Source organism: Molothrus ater, chromosome 8 (genome assembly GCF_012460135.2).
Source record: "Molothrus ater isolate BHLD 08-10-18 breed brown headed cowbird chromosome 8, BPBGC_Mater_1.1, whole genome shotgun sequence".
In the NCBI taxonomy this organism is placed as follows: domain Eukaryota; kingdom Metazoa; phylum Chordata; class Aves; order Passeriformes; family Icteridae; genus Molothrus; species Molothrus ater.
In genome coordinates, this window is record NC_050485.2 from 17,406,473 (window position 1) to 17,428,945 (window position 22,473).

Below are 22,473 nucleotides of genomic sequence, written 5' to 3' on the forward strand. Positions count from 1 at the left end.
CCAGCTATCCTGGAGCTCTGATGCTGCTCCCACACACAGCTCAGCTCTGAAGGGGCTGGGAAAATAACCAGTCAAAGCCTTCTCCACTCTGTAGCTTCTGGTACACACCACCTTTACTGCCCCAGCAGCAGCCTCCCAGGTAGCATCACCTTTGGCCAAACTGGATAATTATAATGGCAATAGCAGCAGTTGGTTTTAGAGCACTCCTTCTCGTAGGAGGTTTCTGCCATGTTCATATGTGACATGTAGCCTACGCCTTGACAGCCTGAATTTGACCCTTCTAACCCCATAATCACTTGCTGAAACTCTGGACTGTCATGCCCTTCGCATGGAGGAACATCACCTCCAGTGACAAGCCTTAGAGCCATGTGCTTGTGAGTTACTCTGTACAGCCTGACTGGTTGCTTAAAATAGCTCAGTACTAAAGGTCAATAGCTAGTTAATTGTGTATATTGACATTCCTATCTAATGCAATTCACTGAGGTCACAGCACGGCCTTCTGCACTGGTACTCTGACACTCACAGCAATTTTGAAGGTAACAATTCCTGGGATTCCTACTGTTCTCTGAAGGGTTGCCCTCAGGAGCACATACATTTTTAATATGCTTATTTGCAGGTGTCCATGCATATATACACATATATGTTCTCATTCTGGCTCCACATGAACAGTGTTATCTGTTGGTAAGAGAACTCAGCCTTTTTTTATTACGTACTTTTGATTACATGCTGCAGACCATAACCCAAAAACCCCACCCTGCCTAAGAAAATAAAGGCATCTTTGAAGTGAGCCACAGTGAACATGCCAATGGCTCGGGTATATTTCAAGATAACCTGCTTATCTGAGATGACACTTCTGGGTATAGTTGCTGTTGTCTCACTCTAGCCTGCACTTCAGTAACAGCAATTAAATCTCATTTTAAAGATCAGGGCCTGTCACATCCTAAAAACGTTATTAAATTATTCATTGAAAGTAAAAAATTAGAAACAACTCCTGTGGAATTTTTCAACTGATTGGAAGTCTAAAGGAAGCAAACAAAGGTCTTCCCCCACACATGCAAACTTTGTCTTTTGTAGGTGCCACAGGATTAGGAATAATACTGTGACCCTACTACTTATGCTACAAAAACAGCTAGAGGTTTCAGCTAAGGATCTGGAACTAACATACGAAGAACTATGCACATTTAATAACAGAACACAACTCTCTTTTGTGCAGACAAAGAGTGAAAAGAAGCTCATTTTAAGTCTTTCATTGGGATAAACTTCAGAACAAGGAGCTTCAGGCAAATACAAATTTAGCAATAGAGCAAGGAGCAAAACACTCCACAACCCAAATTTCAACCTGGCATTTTGATTATGGGCTTGCCTTTATTTTATGTGCTCCTGAGTGCTTTCAGCAAGTACTGTGTTCTGTGTGCTGTTGGCTGATGGCTCTTGCTAGAGTCCACTGCAGTTCCACAGTCTCTGAAGCTCATCTGTGGAGCAGATGCCAAAGGAGGCCTCCAGCAGTGCCAGCACGCCAAGGCAGCAGTGCAACGAGACCAAACTGGACAAACCTAACACCTGAGATAGGCAGAACAGGCCACCATGGACAGACTGGGGATGTGCTGGGCAGACAGCCCTGCTGACAGGCTGGTTTTGAAAGCTTCTACCAACATGGCAGGATCAACCATCAGCAACTTCTGATCTTCTCCAGTAAGTTCTCCCTACCAGATTCATGCCATATTGACTTCCATATTAAAGTGCATATTAAAATCAAGTGTCTTTAGAGAGGGTTAAGATAAATTATTAAAATGGAGAGTGGTTAAAAAACTGCAGAGGAGATATGGGAAAGAGGCATCTGCAAATTTCAGGATGATCAACTCCACCATGTAATTTTGGCAACAATTTGATAGGAACCAGCAGTCAGCTGCTGGAAGAACTTTCTTCCATACTTTATATAATGTATTATGACTATAATTAAAACTATGTCTAGCAACGAGAAGCAAAGCTAAAGTCAGCTTTCCCTTATTATTTCTAAAGAAATCTAAAGGAGATTTGTGTCAGGAACTTTTCTCTAGAGATTCCAGAGCTAAAGATACTAGAGAAAGGAGGCTTTCTATCCCTTCAAAATCTCCCCAAGAATTATACAACCTGCCTATAGCACAGGATTCATGTTGACTAAACCCAGTAACAACTACACGGGTTCTGCAAGGAGAAGAAGAAAATATTACTTATGGCCTTTTGTCTTTAAAAATCTTCCTCAAAATACCTTGATTGGAATGAGGGAACAAAAAAGGAAAGAAAGGAAACCCCTGCAGGTTCCTCCTGAATGGGGTGCCCTCATACCTATATGTAAGAATCCAGCCCCAGGAGAGGGAATTTATCACAGCACAGGGAGATTACCACATTCCTTACAAACATGACTGCACTGTGCTCCAGCATGAGATTACTTGCTCTTGTACCTGGGGAAAAAGTATACTTTAATCTTCATACTATAGAATTTTTCATGTCTTTTCCTTCCCCAGTAACTCAGCAGAAGAGTTTTTTAAAGCAACTTGTATTTCCCTACCCCCAGGCTCACTACCTGAACAGAACCACCTCTGAGGAACAGTTTTTTCAGTAAGCCTTCGTCATCTGATAGACTACAGGATAGCTAAGTTCTGCAACTGAAAAACCTGGACTACTTTCTACAGACAAAGGCTCACCGAATGCATTAAAGCTTCAGGCAACAGTGGACGTGTGTATTCATATGCTTTTCTAAATCTGTTCCAAGCTGATGAACAGCCTAAATGGATTTTAAATTTTGTAGCAAGCTTAGGCTACCACTTTGTGTCTGCACTGGCTGCTATTCAGCCTAAGAATAATCTAATACTTTACAGCGTGCTTCTGTTCAAAAGATAAAACTATACAGGCCTTCAGAAAAGACAAAGCATTTACATTTTTTAAGGAGTTCACTTTTGATTCCTTTGCTGTGATCCCAGTATTAGCATTTTCGAAGTTTGTCCCTTGGAGGGCTATGAAAATAAGACCACAAAGTGCTTCCCCTTTACATTAGAATCAACCTTCCAAAGCAATCAGATGACAAGAACAGCACACAGATGACTTGAAGGTATTTCCAGACATCACATCATCAGTTTCAGGATATATCAGATACTTTAAAGGTAAACAATACCATTAATTTGAGAATAACTATTTAGGGACCAGCTTTGTAAGTGACCTCATTTCATCTGCTTGTAAGCACAATTCCTTTATCTATGAACTGAGGGCATGAATTACCACTACTGTGAAAATCCCACTTTTAGCTGCTCCCAGTGACTAGCTGTGTGTTAGGGTCAATTTCTTTTATATTTAGAGGACAAAGCTTCTATAAAGCTTAATTATTTTTCTGTGGGGCTTGAATGATGAAGGCACTTTGCAGCAATCAGAGGCTGCTTGGAAAAAATGCTGGCTTAGGGTAAACAGCTGAGATGTGGATCTGGGCTGTATTCCCTTGTGCCAACTGGGGTTGTTTCAATCAGCATCAGTGCTGTTTATGTGTCTGAACAGGGCAAGCTGGAGAAAATGGGCTGTGTTCAAGTCTCATGACTAAATCAATTAAATCTGCCTTCAATGGTTTTTTTTTTTAACATTTAAAAACAAATATAAAAGATTTCAGAAATTTAAATGTTTCATGTGTAGCAGATTTAAAAGGAGTGTTTGAAATATATATACCAAAAAAGCAAAGAAGGGCCTGGAGGAATGCCACATCCCCCAGTGTGCAACATACTGCACACAGCCTAATGACACCATATGAACATCCTCCTACATCTTATTTCCTGCTCCTTTTTCTGCTCTTTCTGGCCTCCATCCCTAGCCAAGGATTCAGGTGATTGCTTTTTCTTGGCTTGGCCACATGTACTAGCATCTCTTCTGCCTCTCTTAGCATCTGCCTCTTGGAGAAGTGCCCTTTTTGCCCCTTTCTCCCGAGGGACAGCTCCACCTGGCCCTGACACTGGGGGTCTACATTCGCAGAGCTCCTGCTACCTCTGCCAGCTGATTCCATTTTCAGTAGCACCATCTGTCTGCCTCCCTCCCTGATCACTTTAAGCCCATGGGCATTGCTTTCCTTGGTCACAATAAGTAACACAGCATCCTCTCTTGGCTGAAGGCTGAGTTCTGACTCAATCCTTTCCACTCAAATTGCACTGTGCAACTGAGAGCAGTGGAAAGATACACAGTAATAATCACAGCAGGTTCATAATGACATATCAGCACCAGTAAGGCTTTGATTCACGTGTCAGTGCCAAGAATCTGTAGCAGATTTGCTATGCTCCTGTGCTGTAAGCTAGATTTGGGTGGAAAAACAATGGCTGAAACAGTCATGCAGAAAGCATAACCATTATTTCTGTACACACACACACACACTTCAACACATCTGGAAATGCAGCATGTAATTCATTTAACCCAATTTTCGTTAAAAAGCTCCTCTTAAAATGGTGTCGGATCAACAAGTCCCGTGGATTTCAGAAAGGGCTATACAGGCAGCTAAGCATTTCCATACTCAAAATGTGTACCCAATCTGCCTTATTGGGCAGGTTGCTATGGTATTCTGAATTTAAAAAATGGGCCCTTTCCTATTAAAACTCACAATTAAAGAAAAATTTTTCATGTACTTAAAATTTCATGCAGCATTCCAGTACTGCAATATTTTATGATTTGTCATTTGAAATTACATGCAACAGCCAAAACACCTGTCAACCACAAAATAATTGTTGCAGTTTAGCACTGAACTGCCTGGATGCACAAGGCAGCATTCAGACAGGCAGGCAAATCAGGGGCTGACTTCACTGATGGGGCTTTCACCCTCTGCCCTTGTTTGAACTTATCTCCAGAGGTGCACAGAATGGATCAGGCAGAAGTGGCACAAGAGCAGCAAGAACATCAACACCTCTGGGAAGCTCACTTTGCAACCATAAAGTCTCCTTCATTAAACTGGCAAGACTGACTTTTGATCCCCTTGAGAACTTTAGCTTTTGCAACACACAGCAGTCATGTTGAACGTTTCCGCACCTCAAGATGAATGTAAATATTGATGTCTCACTCGCCAGCACTCCCAGGGAGAGCTTTGCCAGAGTGCAAGGTCCTTCCCACTGCACTGCCACACTACCAGTTCTTGATGAATTAAGAATGAACTGTTCAGATTCATTTGGGTACCAAAGTGCTGCTGCCAAAAGGTTCGTGCTGATTTGAGACACTCTGGGAAAGGTACAATGATACTTAATGGCAAAACTACTATCTCTGCTGAACAAAACCTGGAAATCCAATTAAAGATCCCTAAGAAGACAAGAATGCCAGGGTAAAAAGGCACAAGCATTGTCCCATTTTAGAAAAACCTACATGATTATTTATATTCACACAGTTTTTATTTCAAAACCCCTTATATGAATGCACATTTTCTGATGCCAAATGCAAAATTATCTCTTATCAATCCATGATAACAACACCTACAGCTTAGTCAATACCTTGTGTACCAGGCAGTTGCCCTGCTCACTGTTTAGGACACCCAGTAATCCTCTCTTTTGGCTCCAAAGTGAAAGTTGTCTGTGCCTATACAAACCATATATTATGTGCAGACACTGTCTCCTCTGCTGCAGATAGTCATGAACAGTTCCCTAGATCCAGAAGTACTCACAATACTTATTATGTTGCAGCCATAATGACTCGGTCTTTCACTAAAAGTAACTACAAGCAGCCACTTAAAACTGTGGCAACAAAGAGTTGAAGCTTATACACCCCATGAAAAGTACTGCTCAATCAGCACAGCTAATAGAAAACCTTATGTGCAATGCAGAAAGAAGGGTAAGTATTGCAATAATTATCTTGGACAGAAGATACCCTTTTCCTAATGGCATAACAAAGCAATTATGCTTCGGATGTGCCCACTGGCTATGCTGATGAGTGACTAGAAGGGGTGGAGCATCCTGCTTGCCTTACACGACCAGGCTATGTAAAATCAAACATTTAAAAATACTTACATAGTCGTGTCCTGATAATAAGCTCATGGCACTTAAAAATAATTTAGTCTTGAAGTAACAATAGAATAACATTTAACCACATATCTTACACATATTATGGGATGCACGGCAATACATATGTTACACAGCTTTATCTTACAAAACAACACATGTGAGTGATGTTTTTGGAGCCACTTTCCCTCCAAGATAAGATCTCAGGCATCTGTCGTCTATCTTGCTCCTACCAAGCTAAGGAGGCTGACAGTGTGAAAGAGAAAACCTACTGTAGCTTCCATTTCGTTTGACCTGTAAAGAGAGTCTGCCAAACACCGGAGTTCTAATGTTTCAGGAGTGACTATCAATGACAGGCATTTTCTACTGGTCACATGTATCACCCAATTTTGAAATGAAAGAAATCCCAGTATCCCCAAGTTTATCAAAACTGATAAGTTTGATAGTTACAACAAGCAACATACCTTTGAGATGTTACTAGAGCGGCTCACGGAATGCCCCAAAGCCTTCTCATTCTGAAAGAGCAAGAACAGGATCACTGCAGCAACAAGTCACAGCTATGAAAATACTTAAAAGTTGGCATTAGAAATCAAATTCCATGGAGACAGTCTTACAACCGGGGGCTTTTAAGGACATTGCTTCTATTGACATCAGCCTGATTTACAATAATCACTGAATTGCTTTGTCTGTTTAACAAGATATTATCTTGCAGAATATCACATAGGCAACACATGTACAAATTGACAAATACTAAAACAGTTATTTATTTTTTTCTGAGGGTAGTGTAAAGGCCTTTACTCAGATGGCATCGATTTTAGAAAGGATACTTCTCAGTATCATGAAGACCTGCTTCATCTGAAACAAACAAACACACAAAGACCTTCAAAAATATGGACATAATGCTTATGCAAAGACTAATGTTGGACAGGACTACTGCCAGAACCTGTACGCTAAGAACTGGCTCCAAGCACAAGGGACAGCCTAGCTGATTTCATCAAAGGCACTGTAACCGTAGCAACAGGGCAAAAAAAAAAATTCATTGAAGCTACAGGAGACAGGAGGAAGAAAAAAGGGGGCAGGAACATGTTCTCAAGCTATGACGAAAAGAGACCAACACAAGTTGGCAAGCACAAAGACTTGCCACTGCCTGTGTGAGGTGTGGGGGAAGCAGGCTGTGCTTGGCCTTCTAGGGACGCGTGGGAAGCAAACAGAGCAAGGCTACATGCAACAAGGGAAAATGACAGCAGAGAGCGAAACCCTTGGGTGAGAAGTCTCTCTGAAGCAAGACAGGTGACAGTCTCAAATCCAGCCCAAGGTGCCAAAGACAAGGATGAAATTAAACAGAGCAGAGGTTTCTTCATGTTAACTCAATTCCCCCCCACCAAAACTCCTGTCTAGCTGAAGAAGATGCTTGCAAGAGAGCATGACTGAACTTAGACACCTGCACTGAAGAGGATGTGCTGAAATTCAATAAGCATCACAGGCTGGAAGACAAGACCTGTATTTGCACAACACAGTAGATGTTGCAGAGTAAACAGACTTTTAGCTGCTGCCACAGAAACTTGTCTCTCTGCCTCTGCTCCCAGAACTGATTTTATGTGATAGATGCCAGGAGCCTCCAAGAGACAGATGCACATATTATCTTTATTCATCTACTGTTAGAAATATACCTATCAGAGGTTTCAGTCAGTGGATGACTCCAAACAATTGGTTTTGTTATTGAAAAAGTGACCATTTTAAAACAAAATTACAATCTTGAAAAGTAATCCCATAAGGGCTACAGAATGCATGCACACATATATTTAGGAATCTGTGATATTCCTAATGGACTCCTGAGGACCTAAGTGCTTTTTAACATCTCTGTTTCTTAGCCATACAAAGCAGGTACATCCATAACATCAACAGGAGATTCACAATAGTAGATTTTAATAGCAGGCACAATTAATGAGGAACAGAAACATTAAACAGATAAAAACTATTTAAAAGGCAAACAAACAAATCTCACTTTTCACTCTATATCCATCACCAGTACATCAATCCTGGGATCTTATAGAATTATGCACAAATTAACACTGACATGGGAAAGGCAAGGCTAAACTCTCATGGTACTCTCAAAAAATAAAAATCTTCAGACTATTTCTAGTATGTTCCCACTGCACAGTAAGACATATTCTGGCTGGTAATCAGAGCTCCAAATAAGCTCTCCTTCCCCATGCAAAAGCATTATGCTTTGCACTCGAATGAAAGATCAAGACAAAAGCAACATCTGCAAGCAAGGACCCTACAATTATCACCAGTTAAAGTAAGTGTCACTCTCCTTTAGCAATTCAGTTTTTCTGTATGGAATAATGGGAATCCTGCCTTTTGAAGGCATCCTCCCCAACTAGAACCACCTGGCAGGTGTTTAAAAAACAAACAAACAAACTCCACCCAGACAGGAAAAAATTACAAGTGAAGCTTGTCACTCCTCCTGAGCCATTCACCAGCAGATGCTGCTCTGAGGTCCCCAACAGCTAGTGTGGCTCTAGAAAAATGACTGAAAACCAGAAAAATTGCTACCCAGTCCTCTGGATGCACTTGCTTGCAATTGCCAGAATCCTCCTCCCAGCTTTCCTTTCTTTTTCTAACTTCCCCTTGAATTTGCTCCCAACTGTGAGTGACAGAGCTGCCTTCTTCCTTCAGCAGTTGCTTCAGCTCACATCTGCCTTTCTTCAGGGCTCTAAACTTTGCCTTCTCCGTCTTGCCCGGCTCATTTTCCCTTCTGCCACCATTCCTCAGCTGCATGACATCTCTCAAGGCGTTTTCAGTTCAGATATCTTGAAGATGATAACTCCCTTCTGTCCTTCTTTGCCTCAGTCTTTCATATATTCAGCATTTCAAGTTATTTTAGCCTTGCTTCCCCTACCCTAATGTATCCATTTTCTACTAAGCACAACAGCTACACAACTCACACAGCCAAACCCAGAATTCCTGTGAACCCCAATACATCAGTTCCTACCATGAGAGCCACAGCAGCCACAGCTGCTCTTGTCCACTCCAAACACCACTGTATCAAACTGACCTTTCTCCAAAGTTAGCTGTAGACTTACTGCAGCATCAGCCAGTGGGCACCCGAAAGAAATACAACTTAAGTATCTTGGCCAGATGAAACAATATATCAGTAAAATAATTTGGTTTTGTATTTCCAACACTCTGGTTTCTAGTCCTTAAGGCAGGCAAATAGAAGACAACAGAGGAAGCAGTTTCATAACTTGTGCAACCATTTTTGGTTACAACTGTGATTACACACCTAAATCCAGTCCTATGATTAATGCTAAACCCATCTTTTATCTCTGCTCATAGATGTGCAGAAGAAACTGCAAGCCAGATCCCAATAGGTTAGCAAGATGACTTTTATTCTCTTTCCATCTGGGAAAGGAGGACAGAGGGCACCAGAGGATGGTACTCCTTTGCCCTCAAGACACCAGTGTCTATGTGTGAACCCAGCACAGGCTTGCTTCCTGAAGTCTTAATTCTTTAACACACCAGTGACCTGTTATGGCACTGTATTCCCCATTCTGGAATACAAGTTCTGTGTTACATTATCTTACATGATATCATGGGTTAAGAGCTTCATCTGAAGATAGGCATTCTCCATCTAAAATTCCAGTAACAAAGAGCAGAGACTTTTTTTTGAGGACTGTGTTACTGCAAAGCCACAGAGAGAGATCCCTACAAGGCAACTACTAATGTCTCACCCCAAAAGAGACACAAAACCAAACCAGGTCAGACTGGCTAGAGCACCGACAACTTGTGATTTGCTACGTGGACTCTGAAAGGCATTTTAATTTCATGTTGTGCATTACAATTCCATTTTACAATGACAGACTAAGCATGAGATGGATATCTAGCAAAATACTTACTGTTATCAACAATTCATGTCAGTAAATTTTAACAAAGTCTTCTGGGTAAATGGTTGCTTTTCTTAATAAAAAACTTAGCAGAAGAGAATGAATAAGTAACAACTGCTCTGATTCATACAGCAATTCTCATTCTTAGATCTGATGAGAATTACAGAATGGAACACAGAATGGCACTGCTTGGAATGGTGAGGTGCTGAAGTACTGAGTAGCTGATCCATGCAGGGCAAAGCAGCAAATCAGAAGTGAACTCCGTTCTTCCATTGAGTCCCACAGCCAGAGCATGAATGCATCACTGTTCTACAAACATGCAGTTGTACACACCCAGGCATTGTTTCAGGTTTCATGACTGGGTCAAATTTCCTGACAACTTCTTCCAAGAATTTCTGCAAATCTTGCTCTGCAACCTGAACAATTTATATTAAAAAGAACATATGCTTTTAGTCTGGGAAGAGGAAATTGCTGCTGATAATATTGACAAGTGCACTTAATTGTCTGAAGTAGATAGAATGAGAGCAAAGAAATGGGAGAACACTTTTGTTTGCAATTATTTCCTTCATCTGTCAAAACCAATGGATTGTTAAGTTACAAACGCTTTGTCAGCACTACACCTTGTCACTGACAGAACTTGACATTTAATTACTTAAGTAAGAAATGGTACTTTGCATCTTATCATCTGATTATGACCTTTATTTCTTTCTAGTCACCACATCATTGTGGAAGAGCAATAACTATCATCAAGGTTCATCAATGATTTTTGCACACAGCTAGAAGAGAAATGAAATTAAGAGTAATGCCATAATGCACCTAGTCAAAAAACATTAATGGCATCTATGCTTAGCATCTCTGCTCTTGTGGAGTATTAACTTGAAAATACTTGTGCAGTGTTTACTTGACACTTGAAATCAAAAGGGTGATGGAAATCACATCACCTATTTCCTTTTTTTTGCTTTTCTGGAGACACAGTATCAATACTGAAATAGGAACCCAAATCATGCCCCTTGCATCTAGTCCAGTATCTTCTGTTACTGGATAATCCCACTTGATTCATAGCAACCAGCAATCCATGGCTAAGTGCAGAAAACCAATGTAAGATTTCAGATCTATCATAAGGGAAAATCTATAGCAAGATCACTGTGGATAATTCAGAGAGGTCTCTAACTTGTTTATTCATATTCATATTAGGCCACTTCGCATAGTGCGAGACAAACACAGAAAAACAACCTGAAGGCAAAAGATAAGCCCGAAAGTAAAACATAGGAGAATTAACAAGCTTTATTCCAGGCACTGAACTTACAGCTGTGCCTGAAAACATCAGCAACAGAAATAAAACCATGAGCTTATATGGCTCTAACAGAAAAGAGTGGCCAACAAAAGAAGAAACCAACAAACAGACCAAATGGCTTCAGTGGCAAAGTTCAAGGAACTGAGGAATTCAAAAACAGGCCACAGCCCTCAGGGGTTTGGGGAGGCTGGTCAAGGAGGCTAGCAGATCATAAACAAGAAATAGAACTGAGAAAAAATTCAAAGAACAAGGCAAACACAGCAGAGGGTAGAAGTTAAACAGGAATCTCTTGCTCATGTCTGCACCCCAGTGTGGACAGAAGCACCATGCACTCCATCTCCCACCTGCCTGAGGAGCAGCTCTCACAACTTCCATGGATGCACAAACTCTTCAGGCACACAGGTCCCTACATGGAACAGATATGGGTACTTGTTGTGTACTGTTCTGCGCCTGGCTTTGCCAGTTTGGTCCTAGGACTAGGAGAGAGATACAATGCTTGGATTCTTTCTTGCCTCCAGCCAGATGGTGGATAAGGTGAGAATAGCATTCTGTCCAAAAAGGCCCTCTTCTCCATGGCTTTGTTCAATGTACCATTTTTCTGGGGTTTGCATTGCTTTGTTTTACTTCCAAAGACTCTGCAAAGTGCCTCCTATTATGGATAACTTGCATCTCCAGCTGCTAGCTCAAAATGGACATCTGACCTCTATCTCCCTTCTTTAACTGTCTGAGCTAGAAGATGATGTATGTGTTTTCCTCTCAATGACCAAAGGCTGCCTTACCTGGAAGCACAAATTTTTATTACTGTACAAGATCATCAGTCTGGTACATTTCACTAAAAATGTATCGATTTGCACACTTTTTACATTCACATGCCCTGGGCCCAATTTCAAACAAAGAAAGTAGACTACAAAGTTTGGCACCCAACATGTTTTACTGATGTTCTTATCTTGCTGTTGCCAGACAACCTGCCTAAAATCGATGCACGACTTTATGTGATGCAACACAAAAAAATGAATCCTTCCCTCAGGGAACAAATTATATGAACTACAAAAGATGTGATCCAAAAATACACACCTTTCTTGATAATGGAAGCAGTACATGTTAAGCTTACAGCGAAAATGCCATTTCAAACAATTTTGTGTATTTAACAGCAGAAAGAAAGAGACAGGCGCTGAGGAAGTCTGCAATTATAAAGACATTAAAAGGAATAACAGTCTATCTTTTACAAAGTAATTGCATTTAATGCAACTGCTGGAATTCTCATGGTACACTAAACATGTCAATATCAAATCATTTGACTATTTTAAACATTCACCGATTAAAAAACCCTCCAGGCAACTGGTAACTTGGAATTTCTCAAGCTGCCAGCAGGCAAGAGGAAGCCTGCATCCTGGAGAGCCTGTGAGAAGAGCTGGCCTTGAGCTCCCCGTGTCTGCAGGGCCCTGCAGGTGTCAGGCCATGTTTTGGCACCTGCTCCTGACATCACTGCCTCTGCTCATCCAACACGCTCCACAAAGCTGCTTTTATCTTCAACTCATACCGTCACAGTATACTGCTAAAACAGCGAATTAATCTCCTGGCCAAGCTAACAAAGGCCTCCTCAATCTAAAATCAGATTCAGAACAACACTAGAAAACTGTCTATTGCCCAAGAAATATCGATACTTCAAGTAGTTTCTATATTGCTCAAGGATTTGACCTTCTTTTCCTCCCTTTACATCTTAATGTAACATGATTGCTTATTAACCTATTTCTGACTGCATGGATCATAAGGGCAAACAATGTTCCCTAGAGAAATTAGAGAAATCACTTCCCAAATGATGCTGGGAAAGTGCTCAGGGTATTTTTGCTACCATTTAACATGATATGGCTGAAAGCACATGAGAAAAGAACTCTTGAAAGAGCACTTGTAGACATTATACACATTTAGCAATACTTCAGTACAGACCAACTTGCTTTTTCCTGAAATTTTATCTTTGCATTCTTATTAGTGCAGTCAGCAAAATATTCTGCCTGAAGCATTTCAAACTTAGTGTTGAACGATCACAAAAATTTAGGCAAATGATCAACTAGGGCCTGCAGATGCCATTAAACTCACTGAGCCAAACACTGGTTACACTGAGATTCTTGTAAGACTCTAAATTGTGATGTTCTAGAGAGTTTTATTCATGTTACATTTCTAGCAACATTTGTTTGTAAGTTCAGACAACTCACTAAAAATAGTGTCTAAGAAAAGCAAAATATTCAGCCATCCTTAAAGAAAACACTCCAGGAAAAAAATATTATTCACACCTAAGGGAAAGGTACTTTTTATTTAAAAGATAGAGCATTTGAACTGCAAAATGAGAATCTTTTAAAGCATAAATGAGCTAATAAAAATTTTTATTAAATGACTCTTCAGAGTTCCTGACTAATTATCCAGTAAATTCCAAACATGTTGACTGACTATATACCGCAAAAAATTTGAAGAACATGCATGCATGTGCGAATGCTCACATTTACATACTTTTCTGCTTTTTAAATTAAAGAAGTTCCACTCCCCTTCTCCTCTTAGAAAAAACCCTACAAAACTAGAGAAAGCACATATACAGCCATCTACCTTCTCTTTCCCCAAAACTCACACTCTGATACCAGAGACAAAAGGCAAAAAATTCTTGAGATGTAGCAGGCTACCCTAACCAGTAACCCAAGAGCATTTTATATCATTTTGTCAAGAAAGCACAGTTGCTCTCACACAGGGCCTCTCCTGATGCTCTGGGATGCAGCCAACTAGTGTGAGTCCAGAGTGGGCTACCTGGGCCTAGGGAGAAGACCACTTCTGGGCACAGCATCATTCATGGGCACCCACTGGTGTTCTGCACTGTTTGGTGCTGCGAGCATTTGAAGTCACTGCACTCCTACAGGACAGTGCACGGCAAGGACCTGATAAGGCAGGGCTTTGAAACACCTGGCTGCACCCCCAGCCTCCTATGCCACTGTTCACCACACCTTCCACAGCCTGGCTCAGCAGGACATTTTCTGCAACTGTGAATTTCAGGGCTTCCTGCAGAAATCCAGAGCTGAAGAAGCCAAGGTATGATATCTCTGGCTTTTACACGTCTGTCTGTCAGGGCTCTTCTGTGACTCGAGATGGTCATTTCTCACCGACCAAGAAATCCTGTCATTTGCACAGTGCTAGAGGCTGCAAAAGCACACAGGATTTAACACACAATGTACTTCCTGCCATCTGGGCACACTGCTGGCTCAAAGACTCTGACTGAGTCACTACCAACACCCTGACTGGAAGAAAAGTATTTCAGTAGCTACAAGTGGTAGAAGGTAGTTTTAAAACCACTAATTTAGCTTGAGGCATGAGAAACAGAGATTAAAAAACTGCACTAAGAGTCAGCTAGAAAAACATATTTACCTTTGCACATGGAAATCTGCATCTACTACACAATTAGCTGGGAGAAGCAGGAACACATCTTAAAGAACCCCTGTGCAGGAAGGGACAGCTGTGCAGTGCTTACACTGTGTAACACTGAAGTCAATGAAGCCCTGTTGCCTAAATTAAACAGGAATGACCCAGCACAGCAGGGCCATCGACCTGCAGGCCAGCATACAGTAAAAGGAAAAGAAAAAAAGATTTTTCTTGAGCAGGTGGTGTGGATATAGAGTATGGTGCCTGAAGCTGGAAAGGAGATGCTCCATGTGGGCAGCCTCAAAACCTAAAAACCTAGAAGAGAGCAGAAGACTGTCTGAGGCAATTGGATGGGAGACTTACAAAACCTACCAGCTGAAGAGAAGCCTACCAGGAGAGCACTGCCCTTCACCCATTTGGGGAACTCAGCACACACACAGTCTAATAAGGAGGGCTGAGGCTTCTGTGTGTCTGAATGAGCCAAATGCCAGCAGCTGCGTAAGAACTAAATTTACCACTACAGTCCCAGGAACGCCTGCATTTTCTGCTAAAATAAAATCTCTGGGCCATTAGCCTATTGAAACAGAAGCTTTTCCACTTAACTGAAGACATTTACTCATTCTCTTTCTGCAACTCTCATGCTCCAGTTCCAGTGAAATCCTGCTCAGTCTTGGAGTTTTTTATGGAAACACACATGCATCAGCTCAAAAGTACTGATATTATGCAAGCAGTATTAAGCAATTCACTTCTTTGGGTTCCTCTGTCTCACTCATTTATTCCTATGAAACAGAAAAGGAACTGCAGCTGTGGAGTGTACTGGCTGACCTACTGGGGACAGTGCTGCATTCCTGCACTGACACAGCATTTTGTAAAGTTTACTTCCCAAGAGGAAAAGGTTATAACTAACACTCATATTAAATCTCATACTCACATTAAATCTCCTGCTCTTTATTTATCTAAAGCTTTGACTGAGGATGTTTTTTGTCACAGGAAATTGCATCAAAGTTATCAGGAAAACTGTATTAACTGATACAATTTGACTTTTGTCAAATTGCCTTTAAATTGACCTCCACCAAACCTAGATTTTAAAAACTCAGTTTCCATCTTTTCTATGCTCACTCCTCTACGTATTCATTATCTGCAGAAATCACACTAGCAATCTGCGAAATCTGCAACTGGTTTAGAAAACAGTGCATACCATGAAAACACATAATTTTGTATTTTTTGAATTAACTTTTAAAACATCACAAAGAATCACTGAATAATTAAAGGCCTTTTTGTATACTTGCTGCAAACATATATAGTCATACCTTTAAGGGAGGCTGTTTTCTCTTAGCCTTTACACCTCTAATTGAGTGAAAAGCTGAAACAATGAAAGAGGGGTTTCACCACTGGTACTAGAATCCAGCAGAGAAGATTCCCTTTGGGGGTAGGATCCTCAGTTTGCAAGCTTTTATACCTGGAACATCACACCAATCACATGCTTACTGATCCTTTTAAAACAAAGTTCTGATCCAGAACTGAAACTTCTCAGTCCACACACCCCCTGCCCCAAAAACCTATTTCTGATTCCTCTTAGTTTTAAAAACACAAAAAATAACATCACCCCTGAACATAAGTACCATCCTTCCAGTGTGAAATGACTGCTGAAGTATCTTCCTAGAGATTGAAGAAAAGTAACAACTGCTTTGGAAATCCATTTTTCTTAAAAGCCAAATCCCAGGCAAACAATATTGCTTATCTGGACATTACAAAATGGAACAAAAATCTCTCTTAGATTTTAGTTTTAAAGGGGCCCTTCAGAAGGCGTCCAGCAAGAAAAAAAAAATATGCAAAGCATTCTCTAAAAGACAAAACAGATGATTTGGCACAACAAGCACTGTGGGAAAAGGCAGGGGGAAGGATTAGATGCTGCTGAGCTGCAGGCAGTGAGAGTGATCAGACAGTACCACAGGATAAGGATGTAACCTGCATGAACAACCGGACTGTGCTCTGAAATACAGAGACTTAAATGTAAAGGACTCAAACCAGAACATTGTGGTCCACATTCAGACTCTGCTATATTTAAAATTTACAGTTTTTGTGCTTCAATACAAAGTTACCAAACATGAGTGAGACTGATGTGAATTTGCAAGGAAAAGCTAAGGGTTAGATACCTTTATCATCTTTTGCATTTCAACTCTTTGTTTTCCTTTCACCCTTTCTTACACATATGTGCTTTGCTTTGAGGAATGCCTGTATTCACAGGCATCCAGGAGGAAATTCACAGATCAGATTAAATGATTCTTTAGGTCAGGCAAGACCTGAGACTGGTGAGCAGGGATTCCTGCAACAAAACAAGCCTCATGAACAATGGGAATCGACCCAAAGGAAAACGCATTTACAACTGATTGAAAAGTAACAGTTCACCCTGCAGTTAGGACAGTTTCCTATTACCCTTACAGTGCAAGTTTTAGTAATCCTCCAAACAGAGAGATAGAGATATTTAAGTATCAGGTCTGGAAAAAGTCTGTTGGTCTTTGGACATACTCCCTGTAGCTTCCCTTGCTTAATGTGTAGAAATGAAGAAAACATCTCATCTCCAGTGAAAAGTTGCTGGGACAAACCTCTTCCAGTCACTTAAAACACCAAGCTTTACAATCTCAAAGTAGTGAAATAGGTAGTCTTATCCTGCAGCTAAGAACAAAGTAGCAAAACAGAGAGGTAAATAATAAAAGCAAGAGTTCAAAGGAACAAATGGCCCATTTTCTACAGAGATGCTCAGAAAAGCTGATAGTTTTCTTGAAAGGTTCCTTAACACCATCTGCTGCTAGTACCCAAAATGACAGAACGAATGACATAAAAAAGAGGACATAAAACTGGAAGAGCCTCTCTTAGTACATTGAAGTATTTGGATAACACCCACATTATCCCTGGAAATCAGGCTGCACTACAGGATTGAAACTTTGGTGCACAGTGCATGTGATTTCTTATATAGCACCTTTCCTCCGAAACAGTACTGTCCCTTCAGAGGAAATACTGCAGTTGTTCAGTGTTGAACAGCACTAGGGAGCAGCTCATGACAAGAGCAGAACAAGATGATACCTGTAAAAGAGACATGATGAGGCCAGTTTCCAGCCTCCTTCAAAACACACACCTGGAGTTTGATATCAGTGTCCTGAAGCAGGCAAACATGGCAGTTACTTGGCAGAAGAGAAACCTGAGGCACAAGGAAGCTATGCTGCCCTGAGTGAAATTCACCCCTGTTTGTACTACTGCTGTATGCAGAGTTGCTCAGTGTCACAGCCAGCAGCTGTGTCCTGTTACAGGCACGTGGCTGAACAGTGTGTGTGGTTTGCACAGGATGAGTTTCATGTCCACTGAAACCATGCCAAAGCAAGGAGAACATGAGCAAGAGCTCTTCCCTCCATTCTTCTTGGTTGTAGAATGTAAATCTCCAAGCTGGATCTTGTCAGGGCATTGATTTTCACAGGGAGTCTCAGACTTCAGGATCTGCTTTAGGAGCTGCCTCCCAGAGCCCACCACCTGGCAAAACACTGACTGCTTCTTAGTAATTGCTTCCTCTCAGTCAGCGATGCATTTCATTCCACCAATCTCATTTCACCCTTGAAACTTTTGTATTTGTCTCCACCACTTGTAAATTTCATCTCAAATTGTCATTGCACTTCCCTGGCTGTATAATGACTTTTAGTTCTCTTAGCATGTGGTCACAAGCATGCAGAAGGTGCCCCACAATGTCCTCATTCCCCTGTACATGGAAGCAAGGAAACTGAGGGTGATGCAAACTGGTATATGTTCAAAGATGCCTAATTTGTTTTATTTTGTTTTGGGGTTTTTTGTTTGTTTCTTTTGTGGTGGAGTTTTGATTTTGTTTTGTTTGCTTTTTTCTGTTGTTGTTTGCTTGTTCAAAAAAGTTAGGCTTCCTCTAGCTGCTTGGATATTTAAGTTTTTCCAACCTTTGACACATTCAGAAACCGTGCTGCCTGTGCTCCCAAGCACATGGGCACAACTGGAGCATAGCAGTGTAACTGAAGTAAGAGGATTACATTTCAGGAGGGGCATGTTTTGGTGCAAGACTAGAGGCTTATGGAGATTAAAAAACACTTGCTTCCTAAAGTGACAGGGTGAAAGCAGGAAAGCCCACACATAAACACTGCCTATAAGTAAGCATTGCTTCACACCCCTCAGCAGCAGATACAGTGAGGAGAACAGCCAATGAACCAGTGACCACATCAAGTGCATCTTCAGCCACCACCACTGTCCCCAGCAGCATCTTAACCCACATCACACCTGCACTTTGTGTCTCCTTGTGCCTTTTATCACTCTTGACTGTTCTTGAGATACTGTTCTTCCCATATGAACCTGCCCTTTTCTCCTGTCTTTCTGCTGCTATCTATATTGTCTTTCTCTGTATCTTTCCCCACCCCTACAATAACTTGGAAATATTTTTTAATTCAATGCAAGAAACAGAATTTGGGATGTTATACAAAGGAGGAGGACTTCCATATGAAGAATCTAGAATGGATAGAAATATAGTCATCTTCATAAAATCTAATCCTGGATGCAAAGGGGAACTCCTGTAAGATTTAGAAAATAGGATTGCAATAATTTTTAAATCCAGAAGGATTTTATTTTTTCTGCCAGCTAACAATCCTCAGAAGTGGAGCATTAGATTTGGCTTCCAGTTCAACATATCCTTCTAACAAATACTTACAGATAGAGTGGTTTTATTCCCTGAAAGATATGGAGTTAACCTCACTATACTAGAGTTACAAATACTTGAGGGCCTAGAAAGGCTGGAACTGATTCAGAAATCTTATAACCCAATACAAGAAAAGATAACTGCAGCAATCAACAAAAGGCACTAAGAGGAAAGAAGATTGGTGTAAAAACGGGAGGTTTCAATGGAGTAGAAAGACTGTAAGGCGCATTTATGTCAAATGTATTAAAATGCATACACAGACATATACACTTATATATTACAACAAAAAACCCTCACAAACTACATTTTGTTTTCATTTAATGGAAAGAATCTGCACTTACAGGGTCAAATCAAGGGCTACAATAAACTAAGACAAAGAAACCCTCTCAAAAGAGAAATCCTTCAAGTGTCACCTCAATTTTAATGACAAGGTAACTGATTTTATTTGTACCACCGACAACAGCAAAGAAGAAAAGCTAGGCTAACCACTGAGGAATGGCTGAGGAGCTAGGAGGTTCACTTTCTGTAGTCAGACCTTCATGGCCTTGGACACTAAACCGGCCCAAAGCTCAGCTGAAAATAAGGGGACAGAGTCAGAGATCACCTCTGAAAAGCACTGACAGGTAAAAGTGGTTCACATCTAAAAATGGTAAAGAAGAAGACAACTTGCAAAAATGCTCGCATTACAATGAGCAGATTCTCTTCCCACTGCTGATCAGGAGCTCATGTTTCCTTCTTGTTAAATTCACACTTCTTGCTATTGCAGATGCTCTGTTTTCATCTCAGAGGTACCTGTGTTCACTCTTCTTTTCCCTTCAGTGAAAAGCATGTTAACATCTTCCCTGGAGTCAGACATGTGAGAAGGCTTCTACTTGTGCTTCTGCAAATCAAAAGCAGCTGCTACACGGCACGGCATGGCAGAAGTGAAAACTCTTCTAGATAAAAAGCAGAAGAGAAAGAAAGGGAAAGGAGGACAGAGCAAGTAATAAGCGATATAATCAGCAATACAACTGAGGAAGAAAAAACCAAAATAGATAATCCTCCTCCACCCCTAATGGTTTATTTTTGTTTTGTTTTTCTAAAGACAGGATGTCTCTTACATTTCTTTTTTGAATTTCAGATGAGATATGTAGGTCTTTTGATGAGAGACAATTTGCACAAACCACTAATGGTTTGAAGCATCAAGAAAAACTAGACTGAAGAGCCTGATGCAGAAGCTTTTTCATAGGCTAGGGGAGAGACTACCAGACAGCAAAGGAGAATGCAGAGTTCCTTTCCAACTGTACCCACCCAAGGAATATTCTTGTCCCTGTTGTACTTCATTTGACTTTGAGATAAATGGGCTACAGAAATGAGACTGTTAAAACATCCATCCTACTCCTGCTGCATCTCAGAAATCCTTTCACACAGAAGAACCTCAGCTCCCACCACTAAGTCTCTTCCAGCTGTCATCTGCCATAATATTGTTATAATTTCGTAGGATACACAGTTTCTTGATCAAAAGACTGAAATAAAAGACAAAAATCTTCATATGGGCCAGATTATCACTGCATTTACCTAGCTTGATTTTTCAATATTTGAATTAGGCCTCTGTTCTGTTTGTTTTTTTTTAAAAAGATTGCCTTTCTTGAATTATCACACACATTGTCCTAAGCCTTTTCCTCTCCACACAGGACAGCTGTACTTTATGCCAGGTAACCAGGAGATAGTCTCAGTCTTATCACTAAAAGGGCTTTTTGCTCCAGTACAGCTGAGGGAGGCAGAAGAAAGGTTTCTTGTAACGAGCTACATTTCTCAGTATCCATAACACTACAGTTTATTAGGAGGAGTTGCATTCTTTTATTTTTAAACCACACTGTGTAGATTAAGGCAACCTTACTGAGAAATCGACTTGGTCCTGGACCACTCTTCAACTCTTCTTTACATTTAACACACCATTTTTGCAGAAGAGAAAATACCTAATGACTAATTAAGAGACTTGATAGGGCCGTAATTTGTTTAAATGCCACAGGTATGTCATGAAAACAATGGTGCAAAATACCAACAAAAACTCCCTGCCTTGCACAGCCAGTGAAAGTCTACCAATCAAAATAAGCTTTATGGACAGAGATAATATTTTTTTGCCTGTCTGCTGTGTGTTTGCCATTTAAAAAGAGGCATTTTGGTAAATCATGAGCCTTCAAAGCACATCTCGGGCTTACAGCTCTCCTACCCTTGCAGCCATTAAGAAAAATAGGTAGAAAATGTCTTTCAATTGTGAAAATGCTTTCAGTTGAAAAGCTGATGAGGCAATGATAAAGTATTGTCATCACAACTTGCCACCAAAGTTCACTATTTTAAGGCTGATGAAAAACAACAGGGACAGTTATAAACCACGGTCCCTTAGAAAGCAGCAGCTCCCAAGCTTTGTACACAATTTCAGGGATGCCGACTGCAGCTAAGCTCTTGGTTCTTAATTTAAGAGCTTCTGTCCAACTGTAATAACTGCACCAGACTGCAGCACAGATGATCACTAAGTCAACTCCTATTCTGACCCTTAATTGTAACCTGGGAAATGAGAAGCCAACAGAAGTCAGGAGATTAATTTCACTTGAAACAAGGGATATTTTGAGGGAGAACAACATGCAGTCAGTATTCTCACAAAGACCAGGGTGGATGCAGGGCCACAGTTATGGAAGAGGGAAGTATTAAAGAAAAAGTAAAATATCAGAAGCAGAGTTCCTGAACAATGCAGACAGAAAACAAAGGGATTATTAGTCTAACCAAGATGGCCCAGCCTGGATTTGAAAGTAGAGCTGATGGCTCAAATAGCATTACATAGTATTACATCTGGTTCTTCAAACTAATCTGACCCCTTTGAGACAGACAAATACTTCCTTGGGGAAGAGTGTTGTTACATTTCAACATCCTAATATGGACTACTGACTGTCAATTGAGATAAGGTAAGTACTCCAGTGAGTCATAAACCACTAGTTTTCCATTAGACAGCAAGAGAGAAACTGAAGACAAGTAACAGCAACAAAATTAGTAGTTAATAGAAACCAGATGGAATGGTAAAAACTGCTCAACTATTAACTTAATATCAAGCAAAAGAAGTAACAGTGTGTAGTAACCACAGAATGCCCTGAATATGGAGAACAACCAACCAAGTCAGCGTAAGGGAGCTTAAATTCATTGGTTTTGAGATTGTTTCCTGTTACACTA

At 40.7% G+C, this 22,473-nt stretch overlaps 1 protein-coding gene across 2 annotated transcripts in view; it reads right to left on the reverse strand.

Annotated features, from left to right (window-relative positions):
- The window catches only part of MARCHF8 (membrane associated ring-CH-type finger 8), an 84,597-nt gene that overhangs the window by 14,359 nt on the left and 47,765 nt on the right, over window positions 1–22,473 (reverse strand). For both annotated transcript variants that reach the window (XM_036385876.2, XM_036385877.2), the window contains exon 3: window positions 6,449–6,499. In XM_036385876.2, the coding sequence (XP_036241769.1) occupies window positions 6,449–6,499 (51 nt within the window). The remainder of the gene's footprint in view (window positions 1–6,448; window positions 6,500–22,473) is intronic.